This window comes from Taudactylus pleione, unplaced genomic scaffold (genome assembly GCF_031769625.1).
Source record: "Taudactylus pleione unplaced genomic scaffold, aTauple2 ptg001166l, whole genome shotgun sequence".
Classification (NCBI taxonomy): Eukaryota; Metazoa; Chordata; class Amphibia; order Anura; family Myobatrachidae; genus Taudactylus; species Taudactylus pleione.
Window position 1 is genome coordinate 221,974 of NW_028285567.1, and position 23,885 is coordinate 245,858.

The 23,885-nt window shown below is 44.7% G+C and overlaps 1 protein-coding gene across 5 annotated transcripts in view; it reads left to right on the forward strand.

Moving 5' to 3' along the window:
* Positions 1-1,067: 1,067 nt before the first annotated feature.
* Positions 1,068-23,885, forward strand: part of HTT (huntingtin) — a 193,421-nt gene continuing 170,603 nt past the window's right edge. For all 5 annotated transcript variants that reach the window (XM_088462238.1, XM_088462236.1, XM_088462240.1 and 2 more), the window contains exon 1: positions 1,068-1,370. In XM_088462238.1, the coding sequence (XP_088318364.1) occupies positions 1,273-1,370 (98 nt within the window). In that variant the 5' untranslated portion in view covers positions 1,068-1,272. The remainder of the gene's footprint in view (positions 1,371-23,885) is intronic.

A 23,885-nucleotide genomic window follows, 5' to 3' on the forward strand; every position in this document is an offset into this window, starting at 1 on the left:
CTACTTCTCCTCATTCCTCCACCCCTCTTCTTTACCTCTTTTCGTCCTGTCACCTGTCTATTTCCATTATCCCCTCTTTAACAGCCTCAGTCATTTTAACTCGCCCCCATGCACCTGCCTCATTTCCATCACCTATTTTACCTCTCCCTCTTGCCTGGCCCTCCAACTTCTCCCTGTCTTCTGGCTACTGCCCTCTATTTCCCCCCCCCCAGAGCCGGCCCTAGGCAGTGCCAGCCTGAGTCGAGAAAAGCGGGTCCACCGCCCACGGCTTGCTGTACCTAGAGTTGGGCGGCTCTGCAGGCTGCTCTTAAATAATGTAAGTCTAGAACTGGGTGAGAGCCGGCTGGGGTGCTCACTACTGGGAGAGGGGTGCTCTGCTAAGGGTGCTGGTTGAGGATGGGTGCGGACACCGTTCAGTGCTAGGAGAGCGGGGTGTTGTGTTGTGCTGGGCGAGGGCCGGGGTGCTGGGTGAGAAGTGTTGTGCTGGGATAGGAGTGCTGGGTCAGGTGACGGGTGCCATCAGACTGTGCTGGTTGAGGGGTGCTGTGACTTGTGGTGGGAAAGGGGTGCTGTGTTGGGTGAGAGGTGCTGTGATCAGAGCACAGTGGGACCACACTCCTTTCATGAGGCCACACCGATTTTCAGGACCCCACAGGGGGTAGCCCCAAAATCTTGTCTAGGGCCAGCTCTGTTCCCCCCTCCCTCAGTCACTACCACACACACACAGTCACTTACCTCCAGGGGCGCCTCGGCAATGCACACAAAAAAATATACAAGCACAAATATAAGCAACCTTAAAAAAACAAAACAAAAAAAAACAAGCCCAATTGCGCTTGCTGTAAGCGGACTTGGCAATGATGACTCAATCAGCATGAGCAGCCAGTGTGACCACCGGACCAGACGGCCACCATCATCCTTCTCTAGACTCTTAGTCCCGCCCCTTCCTGCCGCTGGCTGCGAGGGATCGAAGACTGCTCTCCGCCAACCACCTTCCTGCTAGGTCCTCTCCCCTGCATCCTGACTGGTCCCTTTCCCTGTCATGTTGATCGCTGCGACGCTTCCCATTGGCTGCGAGCGTAGAAGCGGGTTAGGTTGCGGCCGGAGCTGTCAGTGATATTCCTCTCCGGTCCCGGCGGTTGGTAATGGGACGCAGCGGGCGGCGGGTGTCGGCAGCCGGGTGTGTGTCCGCAAAGTGACGTCCGGCTACAGTATCCCTAGTGACTGGGGACAGGCCGGGCGGCCCTGGCTGTGCGGTGGGTGCGCTGAGGTAACATGGCCACCATGGAGAAGCTGATGAGAGCCTTCGAGTCCCTCAAATCTTTCCAGCAGCAGCAGGTGCCGGTGGTGCCTGAGGAGCCGGTGCTCAAAGCGTGAGTGTCCTCCTGTCTTATTCCCATACAGTCCCGTACATCCCCTTGAGTGTGCCAGCCTGTGTGCCCAGTCCAGGGTACAGTACAATGCCTATTCTTTGACCAGTCACCAGTCTGTGTGCCCAGGGGTACAGTATGTCTATTTTCTGCCCACCATAACCAGTCACCAGTCTCTGTGCCAAGGGGTACAGTTTGTCTATTCTCTGCCCACCAGACCAGTCACCAGTCTCTGTGCCCAGAGGTACAGTATAATGTCTATTATCTGCCCACCAGACCAGTCACCAGCCTCTGTGCCCAGGGGTATAGTACAATGCCTATTCTTTGCCCACCAGACCAACCACCAGTCTCTGTGCCCAGGGGTACAGTACAATGTTTTTGGTCTGCCCACCAGACCAACCACCAGCTTCTGTGTTTAGGGGCAGGGGTGCCATATCATCCATTATCCATCATAGGTCACTGCATAGGGCCCTGTTGCTGTTTAGAGAGTAGATCACATAACCCCATGGCAAATCATGTCTGTCTACATCACAAGTTGTTTTGCTTTGCCCACTGTAGGGGTGTGCAGGAAAACTTGTGATGATGAGGTTACTGTAATTGTCTGATATCTGAGCAGTTTGGCATTATGGTGATGCTCGCCAACACATTGTGCTGAATTGAACCCCACTTTGTTTTATTTTTGCGACAAATGGGGGTGCAAGCCAGTATGTTGCCTATGGCCCAATTCGGCCTTAAACCATTTTTGCTGCCTGGGGGCACAGGCACCTGGTCTGTTTGGAGTCTGGGGCACTGGCATCCTTCCGGGTGACTGGAGTAGGTGGGCACAGGCAGCTCATGCGTCCCCTGGGCAGCCCTATGTACTTGGAGTGACCAAGCAGTAAACACAGCGCTTTTCTAAACATCTGCCAATTATTTGCATAAGTCATGTAAAATGTTACAACATTCAAATCCCCATGTAACCATGTCATGGAGAAAACTGGATTATCCTTCCTTGTTTCAGCCCGTCTGAACAATACCTGACCAGTAAAGGTACCCTGTGTCCTTTACATGGCTAATACCGAAGGGTTGGAACTCCCAGCTTTGAATATAGGTTTATTTTCTGAGACTCTGCTGGGAACATTTTATGTACAAAAAATGTTACAGGGGTTCTAGAGAATATGTGTACCTTTTTAGGATTGTCTGAATTTCTGAAAATCCTATTACATACATCTAAAAAAACATATCCAAAATTCGACCATATCTCACACAAGACACTGCCAAAACTCTAATCCATGCACTTATTATTTCCCGCATTGACTATTAATAACCTCCTTACTGGTCTTCCCAAAAACAGGCTATCACCATTACAATCCATTATGAATGCAGCTGCGAGGCTTATCTTCCTTTCCAAACGTTCATCGTCTGCTGCCCCGCTCTGTCAGCCCCTCCATTGGTTGCCAGTTTTTACCGTATTCAATACAAAATACTTTTACTTACACATAAACCACACCAACATACATCTCTTCATACATCTCTTCATTCATCTCAAAATATCTTCCAACCCGACTTCTCCGCTCAGCACAAGATTTGCATCTCTCATCCCCACGCATTACTTGCTCCCATTCACGGTTACAGGACTTTCTTCGGGCTGCACCCACTCTATGGAATGCCTTACCACGCACAATAAGATTTTCCTCTAGTCTCCTATCTTTCAAGCGTTCCCTGAAAACACATCTCTTCAGTTAAGCTTATCAGATTCCAGAACCTCCCACATAACCTTCATAGCTTCCATATCTAATAACATCCCCTTTTACAGTCCACATATAACCTCACACATTGTCTTTCTTACACATCCTCCTGACATTTGGCCGACATTCTTGTGTGACTGGATCATGCAGCCCACCAAGAAACTCTGCAGTCTGGCTGGACCAAAATGCAATATATAGCGCCTATCCTTGTGTATCAATGCCTTTTTCCCTATAGATTGTAAACTTGCGAGCAGGGCCTTAATACCTATATATCTGTCTGTTATTACCCAGTTTTGTTCTATTAATGTTTACAATTGTAAAGTGCAACGGAATATGTTGCGCTATATAAGAAACTGTTAATAAATAAATAACATTTCTGCATATATGTGACCTTTAAATGTGTTCAGAGCGTAATCCAACTCAGGGGTATTTAACATGCAGCCCAGCTGCTGTGGAACTACACATCACAACATGCTCTGTCACAGTTTTAGCATGCCTAATAGCAAAACTGTGGAAGGGCATGTTGGAATGTCTAGTTCCACAGCAGCTGGATGGTTGCATGTTGAATACTCCTGATCTATGTAATTTAAATAGACTTAGTAAATCTAATAACACACAAAGCAAGATAATTTTCAAAATAATCCAGTATAAAATGTCTTTGTCAGAAACAGTATCTGACCCTCTAGGACTCTGTAACTGGTGTGATGTCCCCTTGAGCATTAATGACTTCAAGCAAACAGTTATGGTAATTATTGATTGGTCCTGCACATTGCCTTAGAGGAAATTTGGCCCATTCCTCCTTACAGGACTACTCCATCTCAGTAGATGTTGGTGGGCTTTCTATAGGACTGCTCCTACTTTGTAGATGTTGGCGGGCTTTCTGTAAGACTGCTTTAGCTCAGTAGATTTTCCGGGCCTTCTGTAAGACTGCTCCAGCTCAGGAGATGTTGGTGGACTTTCTGTAGGACTGCTCCAGCTCAGGAGATGTTGGTGGGCTTTCTATAGGACTGCTCCAGCTCAGAAGATGTTGGTCGGCTTTCTGTAGGACTGCTCCATTTCAGTAGATGTTGCTGGGCTTTCTGTAGGACTTCTCCAGTTCAGTAGATGTTGGTGAGCTTTCTGTAGGACTGCTCCAGCTCAGAAGATGTTGGTGAGCTTTCTGTAGGACTGCTCCAGCTCAGAAGATGTTGGTGAGCTTTCTGTAGGACTGCTCCAGCTCAGAAGATATTGGTGAGCTTTCTGTAGGACTGCTCCAGCTCAGAAGATGTTGGTGAGCTTTCTGTAGGACTGCTCCAGCTCAGAAGATTTTGGTGAGCTTTCTGTAGGACTGCTCCAGCTCAGAAGATGTTGGTGAGCTTTCTGTAGGACTGCTCCAGCTCAGAAGATGTTGGTGAGCTTTCTGTAGGACTGCTCCAGCTCAGAAGATGTTGGTGAGCTTTCTGTAGGACTGCTCCAGCTCAGAAGATGTTGGTGAGCTTTCTGTAGGACTGCTCCAGCTCAGAAGATGTTGGTGAGCTTTCTGTAGGACTGCTCCAGCTCAGAAGATGTTGGTGAGCTTTCTGTAGGACTGCTCCAGCTCAGAAGATGTTGGTGAGCTTTCTGTAGGACTGCTCCAGCTCAGAAGATGTTGGTGAGCTTTCTGTAGGACTGCTCCAGCTCAGAAGATGTTGGTGAGCTTTCTGTAGGACTGCTCCAGCTCAGAAGATGTTGGTGAGCTTTCTGTAGGACTGCTCCAGCTCAGAAGATGTTGGTGAGCTTTCTGTAGGACTGCTCCAGCTCAGAAGATGTTGTTGGGCTTTCTTGCATGAGCACCTGTCTTTAAGGTCCTGCCGCAGCATTTATTTTAGGGTTATAGTTTGGACTGTCACTTGGCTTTTCCAAAACAGAAAATTTCTACTGCTTTAACCGTTTTTTTGTTGTCGACAGTGACTTGTGTGTTTGGGTTTGTTGTCTTGTGCCAAGACTCAATTTCTGTTGATCTTAAAAAGTTTTGTGGACAGAAACTCTGACATTTTCCTGTAGAAGGTGCTAAAATCCAGTATCTATAGTTCTATGAATGACGTCAAGCCATCCTGGTCCTGTGACCATAAAAGTGCCCCAATCCATGGTTCTGACACCACTGTTCTTCAACAAGGTTATGTTGGAATTTAGTGTCTTGTTGTTTGACCCAAACAAAATGTTTCTCATTTTAGCCCAAAACATCTATTTTAAACTCATCCTTTCACAGAATATTTTTACATTAGTCTTCTGTCTCATTCATGTGGTCTTTAGCTTACTTTACACAGGCAGTCATGTTCCTTTTTGAGAATAATGGCTTGCTTCTTGCTTTTCCCCCATGCACTCTGTTTGTGCAGTGTCTGCTTGATGGTTGACTTATGAGCATTGACTTTAGCCAGTGTGAGAGAGATCTGCAGACCCTGTCACGTTACCCTGGGTTCTTTATGATCTCCCAGAATAGTATGTGCCTTGCTGATTTATGTTGGATGACCGCTCCTGGGGAGAGTAACATTGCTGTTGCACTGTCCACTATCTGAATGACCGTAGATTGGTGAAGGCCAATAACCTTTGTCATAACCTTTTCCAGACTGATGAGCATCAATATCTCTTCTTCTTAGGTCCTCAGAGCTCATCTTTGATGAAGACATGGCATGCATTAGCAAAACTGTGTATGGTGAAGGCCAGACTTTGATAACAAAGACTCGGCTTAATGCTTCTATAGGATAGGGCCACCAAAACTCACCTGATCGGCTTCTCATTGATTTACGTTCTTGACTTTTATGGTTTAGGTGAAGATCTTATCACGTTTGAGGTCACATTTATGCAAAAATTCTGAAACTTCTAAAAAGGTTCACAAACCTTCTAGCACTACTGTATGAAAGTACGTTTTACCAAATGTAAATTATATCTGCCACATAGCTTTAACAACTGATGTTATTGTACATATATGCTCTATACCTGTTGTAAATGTTTTATGTCCCATGGGAGGATAAAAATAATGAATTTCTTGAAGCATGCCAGTATCTGCGTTACATATAAAGTATAAGGCTTGTGTTCTAGCAAAACATTTATTCATGTTGAGAACATTCAGAACCCCCTCGCCCCTAAGCATCAAAGTGTTAGTTTAAAAAGACAAACCAATCATTTGTAGGAGAGGCTGCCAACTCATGTATGAAGCATGCTAGCTGATAGGGCACCAGTGCTTTACTCGCCATACTTGTAAAAATATATAATGTCTTAAGTATTGGATATATGTAATGCCAGAATATCACATTGGGCACTCGCTTAATCCAGGAGCTTAAATAGTAGGAAAAGTTTTATATATTTTATGCTTTTAATGGAATTTTACTAGAGTGTTAACGTTAAGATTGCATTGCACTTAAAATAAATTGATAGGCTGCACATTGTTTCAGACTAAACAATCGTCTGTCATCTAGGCAGCATTGTCTTCCATTATATTTTCTTTGTTCTATGTTATATTACTTTATGCAGGTTTTGTGTGCCAATCCAGCCAGAGACTGGCAGAACATGTTGGGACTTCTGTGTAGTTCTGTGCCAATTGGGGAACCCACAGGCTTCCTACTTCTGCATTAATGTTTTCCAGTCGTTCCAAAAGCAAATCAAAAACTCAAGTTTTTCTGAAATCGACAATATTCTAAGTTAATCATACAATCTACCAAGCTGCCATGCGTGCTGTACGTTTTTGCTGTAGTAAATGTGTAAATTACATGAGTCATACAGACATGTGAATTTTGAGTCAAAGTCCACCCAATGCATTTAAAGCGGGAGCTGTGCATACAGTGTGTTTCATTTACATGCAGCAAAGCATACATCACGATAGGTTTGCTGCAGATGACCGACAAGCACGTGATGGCATAAATGTCAGGTGATCTGGAGATAGCTAATCTTTAATGGCCGTGCATGCTTGCTTCTCCTGTTGCCTCGGTTCCATGGCTTTCAGCTACCCATTTGTGTTTAGAGCCTATGAAGACGTTTTCCTGTTTTTTAATGTCTGCACATTGTAACGGAGATCACAGTCCGTTCTGTGCTAATATAATGCTCTTCTCATTTGGTAGCGTTTGTTTGAGTGTTCCAGCTAATGCCGGCAGCCTGACTGTAAATGATTGTTCAATGCAGGGGTGGAGTGGGTTTAGATATAAAGGTAACTGCACCTGCCTGCTGTCACCTCTGCTGTTATATTCTGCTCAGTCGCTTGAATGATGCTCTGTGTTGACCCATTAACCAGAAAATAAGGAGCTGTCATCATGCGGTTGAAAGTAATAATGCAGAAATTCCAACCTTAGCGAACACTATAAAATCTATATATCCAGTAATACATATATCTTCTACTGTAAGTGATGGTTATCCCATAGTACATATTTTGTACTTTAGACTATGGTTATCTCATAATAGGTATATCTTGTGCTGTAAGCTAGAGTTATCTCATAATGCATGCTTGGTATACAGCCTTATTATTGCTCATTACAACATTGTATGCTGGACCTATTTTCTAGAACAGGCTTGGACAACCTGTGACTCAATTCCCAGCATGCTTCACCAGCTGATCGGTGTGAGGGTATGCAGGGACTTGTAGTTTCACAACAGAAGAGCAACAGGTTGGCCAGGCCTGCTCTAGAAGCTAGTGATATCTGGCTCATTGAGTCTTATTGAGGCCAGCAGTGCATTTGTTATGAGTATTTAGCCCAAAAAATGGAACTGCACCCCGTGGCAGGGATGTAGTCGGGATCCCAGGGCTGGAATCCTGACAGGGGTGAGAATGCCGGCGCCTGCGATCCCAGCGGGTAAGTATGAGGGTTAGGCTGCGGGGGAGGGTTAGTGTTACCCTGCGGGGAGGGAGGGTTAGGCTGCAGGAAAGTTGGGTTAGGGGGAGGGTTAGGGTACTTATCTGCAGGCGTCTGGATTCTGATGGTATTGTGACCGCCAGCATCCCAACCGCTGCGTGATACCGTAAGGATTGCCACCCGTGACGTCATGCAAGGGGACAGGGAGGCAGTGAGCCCTGCCCCACTGCTGGTGCATGCTCCTGTATGGCCTGAAGGGAAGGCATTCCCCTCTGAAAAAAAATTAGTAACAGTATCCGATAGGCTACAATGGGCTTACCACCACATGAAAACAGCATTAGCTACCGAGGCCAAGCTCCAGAAAACTTTGCATTCTGGAGCTTCATAAGTCTCACAACTTAGCAGCCCCTGTAGAAACCATCTTTAATATATGATATGATCACCCATTCATTCCTCTTAGGGGTGCTTAATTTTTGCGGGTGTGTCCTGAAAAATATTGATTTCAGGAGTTTAGCCTCAAATTTATTTGGATAAATATGCTCCAAAATATAACTTTTTTTTTTTTAATTTAAACAAGCTTTTTTTTCTTTATTGAAGCATCTGTCCACACGTAGCACTGGCACAGTTGATTCGGACTTTCCTAATGAATGCCCTCCTAGTATAGCCAGGCATACTGTGCAGAGACTATTTCTATGGGACTTAGTAAGATTGTATTCTACTGCATTGTGCTGTGACCTCTGATCACCATCCCTTTCAATATTTTGTCACTTTCCAGTAAATCAGTTTGAGCAGCTAAACACTGGTGTCTTCCGCTATAGAGAGAGACTGTTTTACAGCAAGTCTTCTGTCCAGGGATCTGTCACTGCAAACAAATACAGGATTGATTGCTCATGATCAATGGAAACCGCCCAGAAAGAAGTTTTTCTTGTTTCCAGTATTTAGAAACGTAAAGTCTGTATCTATCTATCTCATATCTATCCTATCTATCTATCTATCTATCTATCTATCTATCTATCTATCTATCTATCTATCTATCTATCTATCTATCTATCTTTCTTTGACATTCTATAGGAATTCTGGTGGCAAAGACTTTGCTTTATGGACCTAAGTTACAGTTGTCCTGGCTAGAAGGAGCAATTTAGCGAATCAGCAAAGCCAAGTTGAGTTGCAGAGAGGGGGGTACATTTAAAACGCACAATTTTTGAGTTAGGAGGGGCACACACCCTAGCTCATCTCTATAGTGCAGTGCATAATAAAGCTGCCCCCTATTTGTGGGCTATGCCCGTAAGCAGGCAGTATTTTCTATCCATGCACAAAATAACATTCACGCCTCTTTGTTTGCCCACTTGCAAATCTGCACCATTTAGATTAATTTGTTTCTAACTGTAAATTAGTCTGTATATATGGAAAATGGGCTTCTCAATGATTATGGTAATAAATAACTTGCCATACAGTGCAACTTCAGAAGCTTATCCAAAAAGTCATTTGGATATGTCCCCTAATATACAGTAAATTTACAACAGATGAACTGCTATAGCTTTGGTAATTTTTTAATTTTTATTATTTTATATATTTTTTTTTTAGCCCCCCCCCCCCCCATTTTTTTTTTTCCATTCAGCGAAAACCTAACATGTCAGATATTTTCTCTAGTGACTCTCATATTCAGCTCATAGATTTGGTAGAGGTCTGACCTTCCAGGTCTGACTGCAGATAGAAATGACGTTATCGTGGCTGCGATGCATTAGCTGTTACGTGTGGGCTGCAGCTGCGATAACGGTACTTGGAATGGTAATAGGGTTGTGTATAACGGAGCAGATAAAAGGGGCGTGGAGGGTGTAGGACTGATGCTACCCGGCGGGTCCATTTAGTAGTTCAAACTATTAAACCAAAAATGTATTAATTTATTTTACAAGTGGTTATAGTAATGATGATAGTGCAGGTCTCAAAGTTGTTTTTATGTTTTATCTTTTACTTAGACCATCCTCTTAGATAAGAGCATTCCCGTAACCGTTCATTCACTATTCCCCTTATTACATTACTAGCTTCAAAAAATACTATCACATAAAAATAGAGAGAGACAATTTTTCCTTTAATGATTACATTTTTTTAGAACTTTGTTTTGAATCAACTAAAACTGTTGAACATAGATTAATATGCAATATCACAAACTTTTCCTAGTCACAAGTTCTGACATTAGAGGGCGCTGTGACAGAAATTATATGGATTTCATTGGATTTTCATGCCTGTTATTAGGGTCCTACTTTGAGACATAGGGTAGAAATGATCCCTAGGATTTTTCTTATGTGTCTAATTTTCACCACCATTAAAGAAAACATTTTTGCAAACCCCCCTGGTTGAGAATCGCTTTTTAAGAAGATGGAATTGAACTTCACAATATAGTCTTACCTTGGATTATATAATGATAAATGTAGCAGGTACAGTCACTGATATAGCTAGCTAATATATTCTGAAAGCACTGCGGATGATAACTGCACCAGCTTTTATACCATAGCTGAGTGACATCACAAATGCTGATTATGATGTCTACCTGGAATAAGCTGTTCTATCCTGTCGGCATTTTGTAACTGTTGTAAGATGAATAAATAGAATAGGTCAACAAATGAGTTAATGTATTTGACCAAACCTTCATTGATGAAATGGGGGGAATTCAATTGTTTTTTTGTTTTTTTTTGCATACCCATTAGTAATGGACGCACAATGGAGCAATTCAGTTGTTGCTCTGATTGGGTACCAAGATTATTGCTCGCACCCTCCTAAGATGGCGAGCACAAATCGGCGAAAAGTCGGTCTTTTGGGCGCCTCACTTGCATTTTCGGCAGCGCGTCCAGGAGTTTAGATGGGTTTAGCTGCTTTATTCATCTACCCCTGGTGCTCTGGAGAGGGGGGACCCTTTTTTTGGGGGGTCCCCGACTCCCCTGAGATCATCGGCTTGCGCTGACCGACTTGGGGTGTAATGCTTTGGACCTGGAGCCCCGGTGATTGGGTCTCCAGGCTGTGGCATTACACCCCGGTCGGTTGGGTCTGGTGCTGGCCTTAAATATAGGGGGTACCTCACGTCTTTTTTGCCCCCAGCACTAGTCCCTGCAGCCTGGTGTTGGTTTCTAAAATACGGTGGAACCCTACACATTTTGTTCCCCGTATTTATATAAACCACCACTGGCTGGCAAGCCTGGGGCTGGTTTGGCTTTTGGGGGGGACCTTATGTAATTTTATTGTAAATTTTTGCTACTTTTTTTTTTACAGGTTCAACAAAAACGGGAATTTTTGGGAAATATTCTAGGGACCCCCCTAAAGATGTGTAGACATGGGGGATCACTATGGGTACCCCCATTTTTAACTACTGAAGGAACTCAGGGTTTCTAATAGCCACAGCAGGAAAAAACACCTGCCAAAGCTATGTAAAAACCAGACTTTCTATTTCTGGCAAAAATAAGGGTACCCATAGTGATCCCCCATGTCTGGACATCTTTAGGAGGGTCCCAGGCATATTTCCCAAAAATTCACGTTTTTATTTGTTAATGGGGTCAAGGGTCATTTTTTAAAAAAACGGATAATTTTTCAATTCACTACAGCAAGTGAAAAAAAGTGCAGAATTGGGGTTTGGGGGTGCAGGCTTATAAAAAAAAAATGGCTTGTACTTTTGGGAATGTCCCCTTTAAAAGGAAATGTTCAAAAAAAATTGTTTTAGAAAAAAAAAAAAAATTGTTGTGAAAATATAAAAAAAGGACAAAAAAATGCCAAACTAACGAAATTAATTCTGGTGGGGTCCCCAAGTATGTGGCAGGTGTTTTTTTCATTGCGCAAAGTAGTGGCAGGTGCATTTTTGCAGAATTTTTAAAACATAACTTTAGGGACTTAAAAATATGCTAGTACCCATTTTCATGTACCCCAAATTTGATGGGACCACTTTTAAAAACGAAAAAAAAACTAAATGCTCTTCTGCATCACTTCTTCAAAGTCGGGGAAAAAAACACCTGCCACAGCTATCTAAAAACCCTGACTTTCTTCTGCAAGCAAAAATGGGGGTACCCATAGAGATCCCCGAGGTCTGGACATCTTTAGGGGGGTCCTACAATTATTTCCAAAAAATTCCCATTTGTTTTCGCTGATCCAAGTATCGCCGGGTCCCGTTTTCGACGATTTCATATTGAATACGGGGATACGCGGGAGCGCGTGCGATACTTATTCGCTGGCAAAAGCTCCGATGTGTGGCGAAATCTTCGACGACGAGGTTAACGTTTCATATTGAATACCCCTCTACATGTCTCAGACTTTTGCTATACTGAATATATATTGGCCAGCCTGAGAACTTAGGTAAAGGACTACATGTCTCAGACTTTTGCTGATAAGCAATGTTATTTAGCATATCACTGCATAGTATATTAGTTTGATGGTTTTTTTTTTTTTTGTTTGTTTCTTTGTTATACCCCTTTTACACCAAAATTCCGGGTCCGACCCTGGAATTTGAACACTGGTCAATCCCGGGTTGAACTCTGCTTCAGACCCCGTTTACACTGCAACTCGACCCGGGTTTTTCCCGGGTTTGCCCCGTTTACACTGAACCCTGGTAATCCCTACTTTTCTCTATAGAAGTCATTAAAAATGGTCTGCTTTAAGGTCTGACAAAGGTGGTCACAAAAGGCAGCAAAAGAGAGGGGTGGGGACTGTTTCCAGCATTGTTACAGGCTGCTGTTCTGGCTGTGGCAGGCTGTGTATCGGCCTGCATTTGTGGCTGCTGGTCAGGCTGTGGTGCAGGTTGCAGTTCTGGCTGTGGCAGGCTGTGTGCCTGCCTGCTTCTGTGGCTGCTGGACAGGCTGCTGTGGTGCAGGAGGTTAGGCAGGCAAGCGATGGCTTCATGTGAGTCTCTCTATGCAGGGCACTGACAAATGACATCATCTGCCAGTGCCCCAGAAGCTCCAATCAGCATCATTCAGAGCTAGCCGGGTCAAATAAGCAGGGTAGCACCCGTTTACACTGCTTCATGACTCGGGAATAACCCGTTTTCAACCCTGCTCTCAACCCGAGTAAGATTGCCTGGTAAATTGACCCGGGTTATTTTTTTGGGAGCCGTTCACACAGAGCCTCAACCCGGATCGACCTGGCAATAACCCGGGTTATTTGTTTGGTGTAAAAGGGGTATAAGTTAGCTCATTGAGCCTGATATTAGCCTAGTGGTATGTGCTGTTAGTTTGTTTTACTCAATTTATTGCTAGCTATATTAGGGGGAGTGTGCAATCAGTAACTTCACATGGCAGGTCTCCTATGTATGGGTCATTTGTAGGCTGGAATAGCCTGGCTTGAAGTGCCCTGTATCAGAAGTGTACAAATCAAAAGTGAAATTTAAGATTAATACGGGCATTAGACTGGTGTTATAACCGAAGGGAAACAACCTATCTACACTTCTAACAACCTGATCTAGAGTTTAAGAAAATAACATCAACAAAGGTGAATCCACATTCTCACTGCTACATGAGCCTGCACTTTCAACACTGGACTCTGTTTGGATGCTACAAAAACTTTGTGCATCACTTTCTACTATTTGTGCTGCCTCTGTGCTTTACAGATAATCTTAATGAACACTGTTAATGTCAGCTTACCTCTCTAATAATGTATTTTTACCTTGGATCTTTTGCCTAGTCTTACATCATCTAGCTCCTACCACTGTCTACTCTAATATTAAATTTCTGCTCCCATCAAATCTCCACTTTTTCTAAACTCTATAATATATTTTTGTTGTGCTGACACTGTACCTCATCCTTACCATGACCATGTTGTTTGCAACTCCTCCCTTCACTCAGTTTCTAACTTATCTTTTGTTCTACCCTCTGGTTCCACCTCTATCCTTTTCCCTTGGTCTCCTCCACCTCCTCCTATCTCCCCTTATCTCTGCCTTCTTCTCCAATTACTCCATTTTCTTTATCTTATAACCCCCAATGACCCTACTACCCCACTGCTAATCTCTCCTCCCTCACTTCTCTCTCTGTCACTTTACCCTACCTCCATCCACGTCTCCTTAATTTCCCTCCCTGCCCACCTCCTACAGGTTCCCCCCCTATCACAGGAGCCCAAATGATCCCTACACTCCATTCACCTCGGTCTCCCAAAGTAATCTCCTCTCCACGATATAGCAACCCTGACAATCTCATTATCAACTCTGTCAATCTATCCTGTGCCTTCTGGAATGCCAGATCAGTCTGTTACAAACTGGCCCCCACCCATGATCTTTTCATTTCCAACTCCCTGAATCTCCTTGCCATTACTGAAACCTGGATTTTACCCTCTGACACCACTTCTCCTGCAGCTCTCTCCTATGGGGGCCTCACCTCCCACACCCCCAGGCCTGGGGGTCGCCATGGGAGTGGTGTTGGGGTTCTTCTATCCCCTGGTTACTCATACCAACTTATACCCTCAGAACAATCCCTTAGATTCTCCACATTCGAAGTTCATGCTATACGCCTCTTCCACCCAGTACACCTCAGAGTAGCTGTCATCTACCGTCCCCCCAGCCCTCCCTCCAAGTTCCTTGACAACTTTGCTTCCTGGCTGACTCACTTTCTCTCCTCAGACCTTCCCTCTATTATCCTAGGTGACTTCAATATTCCAATTGATATCCCCACAGAATCCGCTGCCTCCAAACTACTCACCCTCACTTCCTCATGTGGCCTCTCCCAAAGGACCTCCTCACCCTCCCATGCAAGTGGGCATTTGCTTGATCTGGTATTCACTCACTGTTGTGATATTTCTGCCTTCTCCAATTACCCATTCCCCCTCTCTCACCATCACCTTCTTTCTTTTAACCTATCCCTCTCTCCTTCCCCTCCTCTACCTCCGAGAGCCACCATCACTAAGCGTAACATTGAAGCTATCGACACTGCTTTCTTTTCTTCCCTACCTGACTCACTTCTCTCCCCTATCCTCTTTCTCCTGCGCTGAACAAGCTGCTTCTCTATTGACTCTGTTGCTCCGGCGATCACTACTCACCCTCGCAAATCCACACCTCAACCCTGGCATTCCAAATGCACCAGATACCTGCAAAAATGTTCACGAACCGCCGAGCGACAGTGGAGAAGATCATGCTCTCAGGCAAATTCATGCTGTCATCCTACAGTGCTGCCCTTTCCCTCTCTAAATAGTCATATTTCAAGAATCTCATCTCCTCCCAGTCCTCAAATCCCCAGAGTCTCTTTTCCAGATTCAACTCCCTCCTCTGCCCACCCCCTCCTCATCTCCCCTCCTTGCTCTCTGCCACTGACTTGCATATCCTTCACTCCCTTGGTCTACGTGATACTGCTCTCTCCTGGCTGTCCTCTTACCTCTCTGACCGCTCCTTCTCTGTTTCCTCTCACGACAGCTCCTCCCCACCTCTTACAGTAGGTGTTCCCCAAGGTTCTGTTCTTGGACCTCTCCTATTCTCTCTCTATACGTCCTCTCTAGGTAAACTCATCCGCTCTTTTGACCTCCATTATCATCTCTATGCTGATGGTACTCAGATCTACCTTTCCTCACCTGATCTTTCCCCCTCTCTACTGACTCATATCTCTAACTGTCTCTCTGCTATCTCTTCCTGGATGTCCCAGCGATTTCTCAAACTTAATATGTCTAAGACTGAGCTGATCATCTTCCCACCCTCCCACATAACATCATGTCCCACTATTTATCAATAGATGGCATAACTATCTCATCTAGTCCCAAAGTGCGTTGTCTTGGAGTCATCCTGGACTCTTCCCTCTCCTTCAAACCACATATTCAGAACCTCTCGCAGTCCTGTCGTTTCCATCTCAAGAATATTTCCAAGATCAGACTCTTTCTCATCCAGGATTCCACCAAAACCCTCATACATTAACTGGCCATCTCCAGATTGGACTACTGTAACCTCCTCCTATCTGGCCTCCCCAAATCCCATCTCTCTCCTCTCTAGTCTGTGCTCAATGCTGATTCTCTGCTCATCTTCATCTCCAAACGCTCTACATCTGCCTCCCCTCTCTTACAAGCCCTCCACTGGCTCCTCTTCCCTTTCAGAACCCAATTCAAGGTTCTCACACTCACTTACAAAGCCCTCACTTTTTCCTCTCCCTTTCTTTACTCTTACATCTCTGATCTCCTCTCCCTTCACTCTTCTGTCCGCCCTCTTCGTTCACTTAATACACGCCGCCTTTCATGCCAATTGATTACTTCCTCCCACTCCCGCCTACAAGGTTTTGCCCACACTGTTCCCCACCTTTGGAACTCCCTCCCTCTCCCCATCAGACTCTGCACCTCTCTACAATCTTTCAAACAAGCTCTTAAGACCCACTACTTCATTAAAGCCTTCCAGCTCTCATCCTAACTTGCTGCTACATCTTCCTTCCTTCCTCCCCACCTACAGCATCTGTGTCACTCCTGTTCGTCTGCCCCTCCCATAAAGAATGTAAGCTCTTTCGAGCAGGGCCCTCTACACTCTTGTGCTTCTCCCTACTGTAATTTAATTTATCTCTTTCTCACCACTAGAGCAACCAACACTCGACTTCTTATGTGGGCGTAAAGGTCGCTAATATAGCAATGTTTATTATACATGTCCATGTCCTGCTTTGTGTTGTATTGTAAGTCACTGGTTACTTATTAGTTCATGTACTTTGTAAGGCGCTGTGGAACACTTGTGGCGCCATATAAATAAATGATAATAATAATATTTGATGACCGGATACACAGAACTGTATCATTACAAGGCAGTATCCTATAAACCTTACTGGAACAAGAAGTGTTCGTAGACCACTCAGGTATATGATGTAACGATACTAGATCAGAACCTCTATACACACCTTCCTATACCTTCTAATGTCCTGCCTATACCTTCTAATATCCTGCCTATACCTTCTAAGGATGATGCTAATTTGCGTACGCAGTCATACCATAAATAAAGACTTAAACATGGAATCTGTGGTTCCAAAGCACAAGTGTTATTCAGGTAAAAGTTCAGACAGTTACACGCAATTGATCTAGACACAATTTAGGCGCAAAAGGAAAATTATACAGACCCAAGTACAGTATACATACGCAGGCGCTTCCGGACCCGGAGATAGGCATCAGCAAGAGACCCCTAGTCATACAGCATTCAGCATGAAGACTCAGAACCAGCGTTCGTGTACTCATATTTATACCCCCCCAGAATAAACAGGACAATAGGGAAGTCTGTTGCTGATATCATTGGTTCCCAGGGGTGAAGCATCTGTTACAGCACATTTAACAGGCTGGTTCAAATAGACTCTCCCTGCCTCTAACAGCTGGGGGTCTTCCTCTTCACGCCTCCTGCAGCATCCTAACAGTTGTTCCTAAAATATACATTTTGTTGCTTGTAGGCTCTGCGATCCATAACTCGGGAATGCATGATGCAATCTCCCCACCGATAACATCGGAATACTGTAAAAAGGATACGCATCAGTACAACTCCAAACATGACTTGTTTAGCATGTATAATACCTTAGTTATCAAATATCTTTATTTCTCAGCATTTAAACTAACTGAACCAACTTTAAGTCATAAGGTGCATACACACACAACGATTTTTTGAACGATTATCGTTGATAATCATTTGTAAAAATTGTTCACTTTCTGAGTCAAACGATGAACGATTTTCGTTCATGCGCGTTCACGTTTGTAGTTTGTAGTTCAGTCAGACTTGTCAACTCAACGATTTTCAGTAAGGGAATATGCAAAAATCGTTTGTAGTTTTAGAAAATCGTTCATTACATTTAAATGAACATAGTAAATGAACAACTTTAGTAAACGATTTTTGTTCATTTTTTCAAGGGAGAAAATCGTTTACTAAAATCGTTCATTAACTAAATCGTTGTGTGTGTATGCAGCTATACACTTTAAAGCTTATTGAACCTTATGTGTGGATATGTAATGTGTGGGTACTGAGGGTTTGATATAAGGACGCTAGTTAACTCGGGGCAGCTGCGTGCGCATAAAGCTAATAAAGCAGCGGTTTCATACAAAGTCCTATGCATTCGCTAATATGCGACTAGTTAACAGCGCTATTGTATGTATTAATGTGCGTATGGGAAATGATGAAAAATGCAATCGCATGGTGCTATTAGTATTATCGCCACATGTACTAAAATGTGAGTTTATCTAAAATGGCGCTTAGGCGGCCATTCGCAAAATGGCGTCTTGCGATCTCATTTTCAAGATGGAGTCTTGTGGCCATTCGCAAGATGGCGTCGCTGCGATTAAATTTTAAACTGAACTTGTCTTAGCCAATTATTCAGCTTCGACAGATGGAAATAAAATGATGACACTTGATAGATTTAGTGAAGCTTCCTAGTAAGGGAAATGTATAGTAGTGTACTTGCATTATACATTATGTGCACAAACATTCCTACTGGTGAGCAGTATTTCTCTTTGTCCACCCACTCTGACACACAGGAAGGTGATAGCTGCTCTCTTGTTTCCCACAGCAATTATGTATAGGATGCATGTGGCAGGCTGGAGGTGTCTGTTTATTGAGTGAAAGAAGAACTAATGGACAGTACAATAGATCCCACACCCCTTTCAAAGTGGCAGAACATATTGAATATAGAGACTTTCAGCTTACTGTACCTTAGCAGACCTATTTTGAGGTCTTTCTCTCGCTCTGTAATTTATTTAGAATACTACGATTTGTAACCATATATTTATCTTCAATTATTCATGTGTGGTTTTTTTTTTTGTTTCAATTATAGTCCCATGAACCATAGGTCCGTGTTAGGTAAGCCTGCCTTACAGTAATTACGTCAGTAAAGTGCTACCCCATTCCCCTCGTTTCCCATGGTAGTACTCCTGCGAGTATATCTAATACGTACCCGAAGGCCTGCAGTGTTCTACTCTGCATTTGTAATGTACATGCAGAGGACGAGTCCCACTCGTCCTTAGCACTGAAATGGTTAAAAGGTATTATTCTGCACTTTTCATTACAGGGTTGCACTGGCCCTTTCTATAAAAATGATTGCTTAAAATTGAACAATCCTAGACCAGAGGTTCCGAAACGCGGTCCTCAAGGCACCACCAACAGTTCAGGTTTTAGAGATATCCACGGTTGAGCACAGGTAGTAAATCAAATTGACTGAGGTACTAAATAAGCCACTTGTGGTCAAGCAAGGATATCCTTAAAACCTGTACTTTTTAGGGCGCCTTGAGGACTGAGTTTGGTAACCTCTGATCTAGACTTTAAAAGCAAGCATGGCTACTTCATAATCTTTTATACCAAAGGATGATAAGTGTTAAGCCATTTTTTTTTGTTTCTGTTTAATACTTAATACTGCAGCCATATGAAGGAGGCCACTTGTCTCTGTACAGCATCCAGCACACAGGAGCAGGGAGAGCGAAACGTAGAATAAGAATTTGCATTCTAGCATTGCTTATAGGACCCTTCACTGTACTATAGTTTCATTGAAATGCAAATCAGTCAGTCCTTCATTTCTTTTTATGTGAATAATCAGATCAGCATTGAATTTGGATACCTTGAAATTACAATAATCTGCAAGTAATTTATGTTAAGAAGATAATACTGCTTTGCAGGGATATGAGTAAGTATAGATAATACGCTATGTTAAGCTCAGTGATAGAATTTAAATAAACTTCCAGAATATATTGGCAAATGAAATAAACAATTTAGTGGAAAATGCTGTTGCTGCTTTTGAGCAATTAAAGCTCGTCTTGAGCTGTAGATTGATTTTGTTGACGTCCGATAACCGTGTTGGCGCCATAAAAATGGGAAGTTTTTTCAGCTACAAAACAGAGCTGGTCACATCTGCAGATTGCTGTCCGTGTTAACGGCAATGCTGCACAGTGTAGATGTTCTAAGCTTTGGAGAGAGAGAGAAAAGGCCTGATTCATTACGGATTGCGGCTGCTATTACGCACAAAGTCTCACTGCGAAGTTATGCTAATTTCTGCGATCACAATACAGTCTCACAAAAACATAAGGACGCCCACCTTAAGTTTACACACATCAGTAATGTTTAGCAAGACTGCGAAACCATCGCAGCCTCACACACACTTTCACAAGCTCTGACCGTACACAGAAATAGCTAACTTCACCGCACGCTAACTTCACCGCACGATATGGCATTGCAGTGGATAATTTATGCATGCCCATGAAACTGCTTTCAAACGCACTGGCGTGCCTGTGTTTTGCCGATCAACCCCCCCCCCCCCTCACTTGTCATCCCCCGTAAAATGGCACATCCCGTCAATAACTCTGCGATGGGTCTGCATAGTCACTGCATTGGCCCCATTGCAGTGGCTAGTTCGCGCCCGCGTACAGCGATGCATGAGTGCATGAACAGAATGCAACAATCGGCCGATTGCGTGCATAATCGCAGGTACGATCGGTAGTGAATCATGCCCAAAGTTCTTTTTCAGGGCCCATAGGGCTCCACAGGGAGACAATGGGGTGTAGGTGGGACCTTGGAAGACCTGACACTAACAGCAAAGCTTTTCAATCCCAGGATGCTCTGGTCCTTCCCCCTATACCCCGCCCACAGCCTGAGGGCAACTCAGTTTCGTTGGTGTCCGGCAGGAGCTGGGTCACCATTTTTAACAGTGGTACTGCTTCAAGCATCCCAAGCTTATTTTTATGATTTATTTTTTATTTCTAGTGTTTTAAACTGAGCAGCAGCAAAAGACAGTCTCTGACATCTGCGCTGCTGCTCTATGCCCCCGCCTCGGCGCTGTGACACCAAGCCTTGGCTAGGTACTCCCGGCGGGGCTCTTGGGTGGACTAGCTAGCAAGCTCCACAGACTGCATCCCGGAATCCAGGGGACAGGTAAGGCGGACCTCCGCTTGCGGGGGACTGCGTCTTTACACAGTCTAGCCCCTGGTCTCAGGAGACGGACTGGAGGCGCTGATGTGGACACTGGTGCGCCCACAACTCCACTAGACCACCGGGGCATTAATATACTGATGCAGAGGCATATGTAGAGGCCAGGGGACCCGTGGGTAATGTCCGCATGGGGAGAAGACGCTCTCCCTGCAGACCCTCCCCCAACTCAGGGCGCCATTCCACTGCGGTCTAGCCATTCCCTGAGCTGCTCCTCCGCCCCCTCAGAGACGCGTGGCAGCCATTTTCTGCTTCACAGGTCTCCGGGAACGCTGGGTCTAGTCTCCCTGTATACCTCTCCCACGGGCCAGGTTATACAGCGCTATGTCCTACCAGCCACTGCGGTCTTCGTAGTTGATTGTAATGCCAATTGCAGATCTATAGTGTATTTTTCTTTGTTTGTATGTGACTTGTGCTAGCGCTGATCTCTATTTTCTATACTGTCAGCTTATACCTTTCCCTTTTATCTTTAGTATGTCAGGGTCAATTAAAATATAGGGGGTTAATTGTACCTCACATCTCCTATATATTTGTGAGGGCCGTCACGTACTATATAGTGCGGTTGCACACTACACTGTGCCATATTACACATACTGCAGGGTGTTCACTGCACTGTATCATACTGTGTGTTTTATTATTATTGTGGCTATGTCTGGCAGAGGAAAGAATAACAAGCAGGCTTATGCTGCTGCTCCTACTCTGGGTCAGCGGGCTTAGCCCCAGAGGACCTCATTCAGGATGGTCTTTGTATAAATTGTTGCACAGGCCCCTCAGCCCCGGTGTCTTCTCCTCAGGACCCACCCTGGGCTGCCTTTTCTCAGGTTCTGACAAAGATAGCGGACCACTTAGCAGTCCCTGTGGTGGCTTACCCTATGGGATGGCCACAGCAGGTACTCCCAGCAAATGCTTTGCCTCCCCCATGGGTAGACGTACTCTCTACGTCAGTACAGCGTTTGGCTAATACCTCTACAGTTTTTCAGAAAATTCTGCAAAAGGAAAAGCCTTTACCTACTAAACGTGCTGTGTTATCTTACCAGTCCACTCAGTTATCCGATTCTGATATATCATCTGGGGAGGCAGAAGATGCAGACCTCTCTCACTCTGACTCCGTCTCAGAAGACGAGGAGCCACCCTCTAAATTAAATATACCTGCTCTTGTGAGAGCTGTAAAATCTATTTTACAAATAGAAGTGGATGAACCCACAAGAAAAAACAACCTCCTTTTAAATGACAAAAGGTAGTTTTACCAGAGTTCCCTCACTCTGACCAGCTATCTGATCACACGAGTGAAGCATGGAATATGCCTGGTAAAAGGTTTTGAAATTCCAAAACTGTTAAGTTTCTTTTACCCTCTTCCAGCTACTGATTGCACTAAATGGGAAGTTCCCCCAGCAGTGGATTCTCATGTAACACGTCTGGTTAAGAATGCCACCTTACCCATCCATACTGCAACCTCCTTGAGGGAAACTACAGCTAGGCGTATAGAAGCTAGTCACAAATCATATACTCTCTTACAGTAACTATTACTCGTCCTGCTAGGGCTACGGTCTGGGGGCAAAAGCCATTGAGAGTTTGGCAGAGGCCCTAGAAGAGACATTTTCCCCTGATGCTTCAAGGGAACAACTATTCTACATATCTCAAATTAGAGATGCAGCCTCCTACTTGGGAGAAGCAGCTGGCCTCCAGGATATCTGCCACTTCGGTAGTGGCTCGCCGTATTGTTTGGCTCCGTTCCTGGAAAGCAGCCTCTGGTTAGAAAAGGGCTCTGGAGTCCCTTCCTCATGCTGGAGATATCCTACTTGGTCCAAAATATGATAAAATTGTGACTACTTTGGCAGCTTCCAAGACTGCGTTCCTGCCCTCTACATGTAATAAAAAGATGATATGATGTCCTTTCGTCCTCAAAGAAAAGCTAAGGGTCAGTCCTTTCCACGGCAGCAGGCATCAGCCACGGCCTCCAAGCCCTAGGGCCAAACAAGCCTGGACTACTAGACGTCCACCTGCCAAGTTTGAGAACAAGCCTACAGCCTGATGGGGCGGGCCTCTCCCTTGTGGCTCCCAGGGTGGGAGTCTGACTTTTTCAATTTGCACAGTTTTGGCATCAGACCACATCAGGCGCCTGGGCAAGAGAATCGGTCTCCCAGGGATATGCTCTAGCCTTGGAAACTTGGACTCCAGTAATGGAGGTCTCCTCCCAGAGTAGGGGGGTACCACCACAGCCCCCACCTAGAAAGAGAACTATATCGGCGCTTTTGCAATCCGACAAATCTGATGAGGACCGTGTTTCTCAGGTAGAAGGAGAGCTTCTACAGGACTCCGATGAGGATCTGCTCGCGGAAGAGGGTCCGTAGAAGTTGTAAGGCCCTCAGTGGCTGGATGCTCTGATTCTTGCAATGCAGCAAGTGTTTAAGGTAACGGACGAGGAGTCTCCAACTCGGCCTTTTTGCCATTACACAGAAAGCGTCTCTTATTTTTCCTGTTTCTCAGGAGCTAGATGACCAGCTGGCGGCGGCTTCAAAGTTCCAAATCTCTAAGCATTTTCTCTCCTACCCTTTTCCCACAGACAGTAGGGCTAGATGAGTCTCCCCGATAGCTAATACTTCGATTTCCAGACTGTCTAAAAAAACTACACTTCCGGTGCCGGGAGCAATTTCCCTGAAGGAGGTCTCTGATCGTAAGTTAGAGACTACTCTAAAGTCCATTTATACGGTTGCAGGGATTCTTCTCCGTTCTGCGTTTGTGGGGTCTTGGGTCAACAATGCCAAGAAAAGGTGGGCGGAAGAGTTAGTCAGGGGCTTGCATACTAGGACACCAAGGTCGGATCTTGTTACCCTGGCGGAGCACATTAGGGAGTCTTCCATATATTTGGGACAGGCCTCTAGAGATATTGGGTTGCTCAGCTCTAGAATTTCAACTTCGGTCATTGCTGCTCGCCGGGCTCTTTGGCTCCATTCTTGGCAAGCAGACGCTGAGTCCAAGAAGGCGGTGGAGGCGTCACCATTTTCTGGAGATATGCTCTTTGGTCCAGAACTAGACTAATGGAATTCTCCGGCCACTGGTGGGAAGTCCACTTTTCTACCGTCTTCCTCAGGTTCTACCTCTGCTCCGAGGAGGTCTTATTCAGGAACTT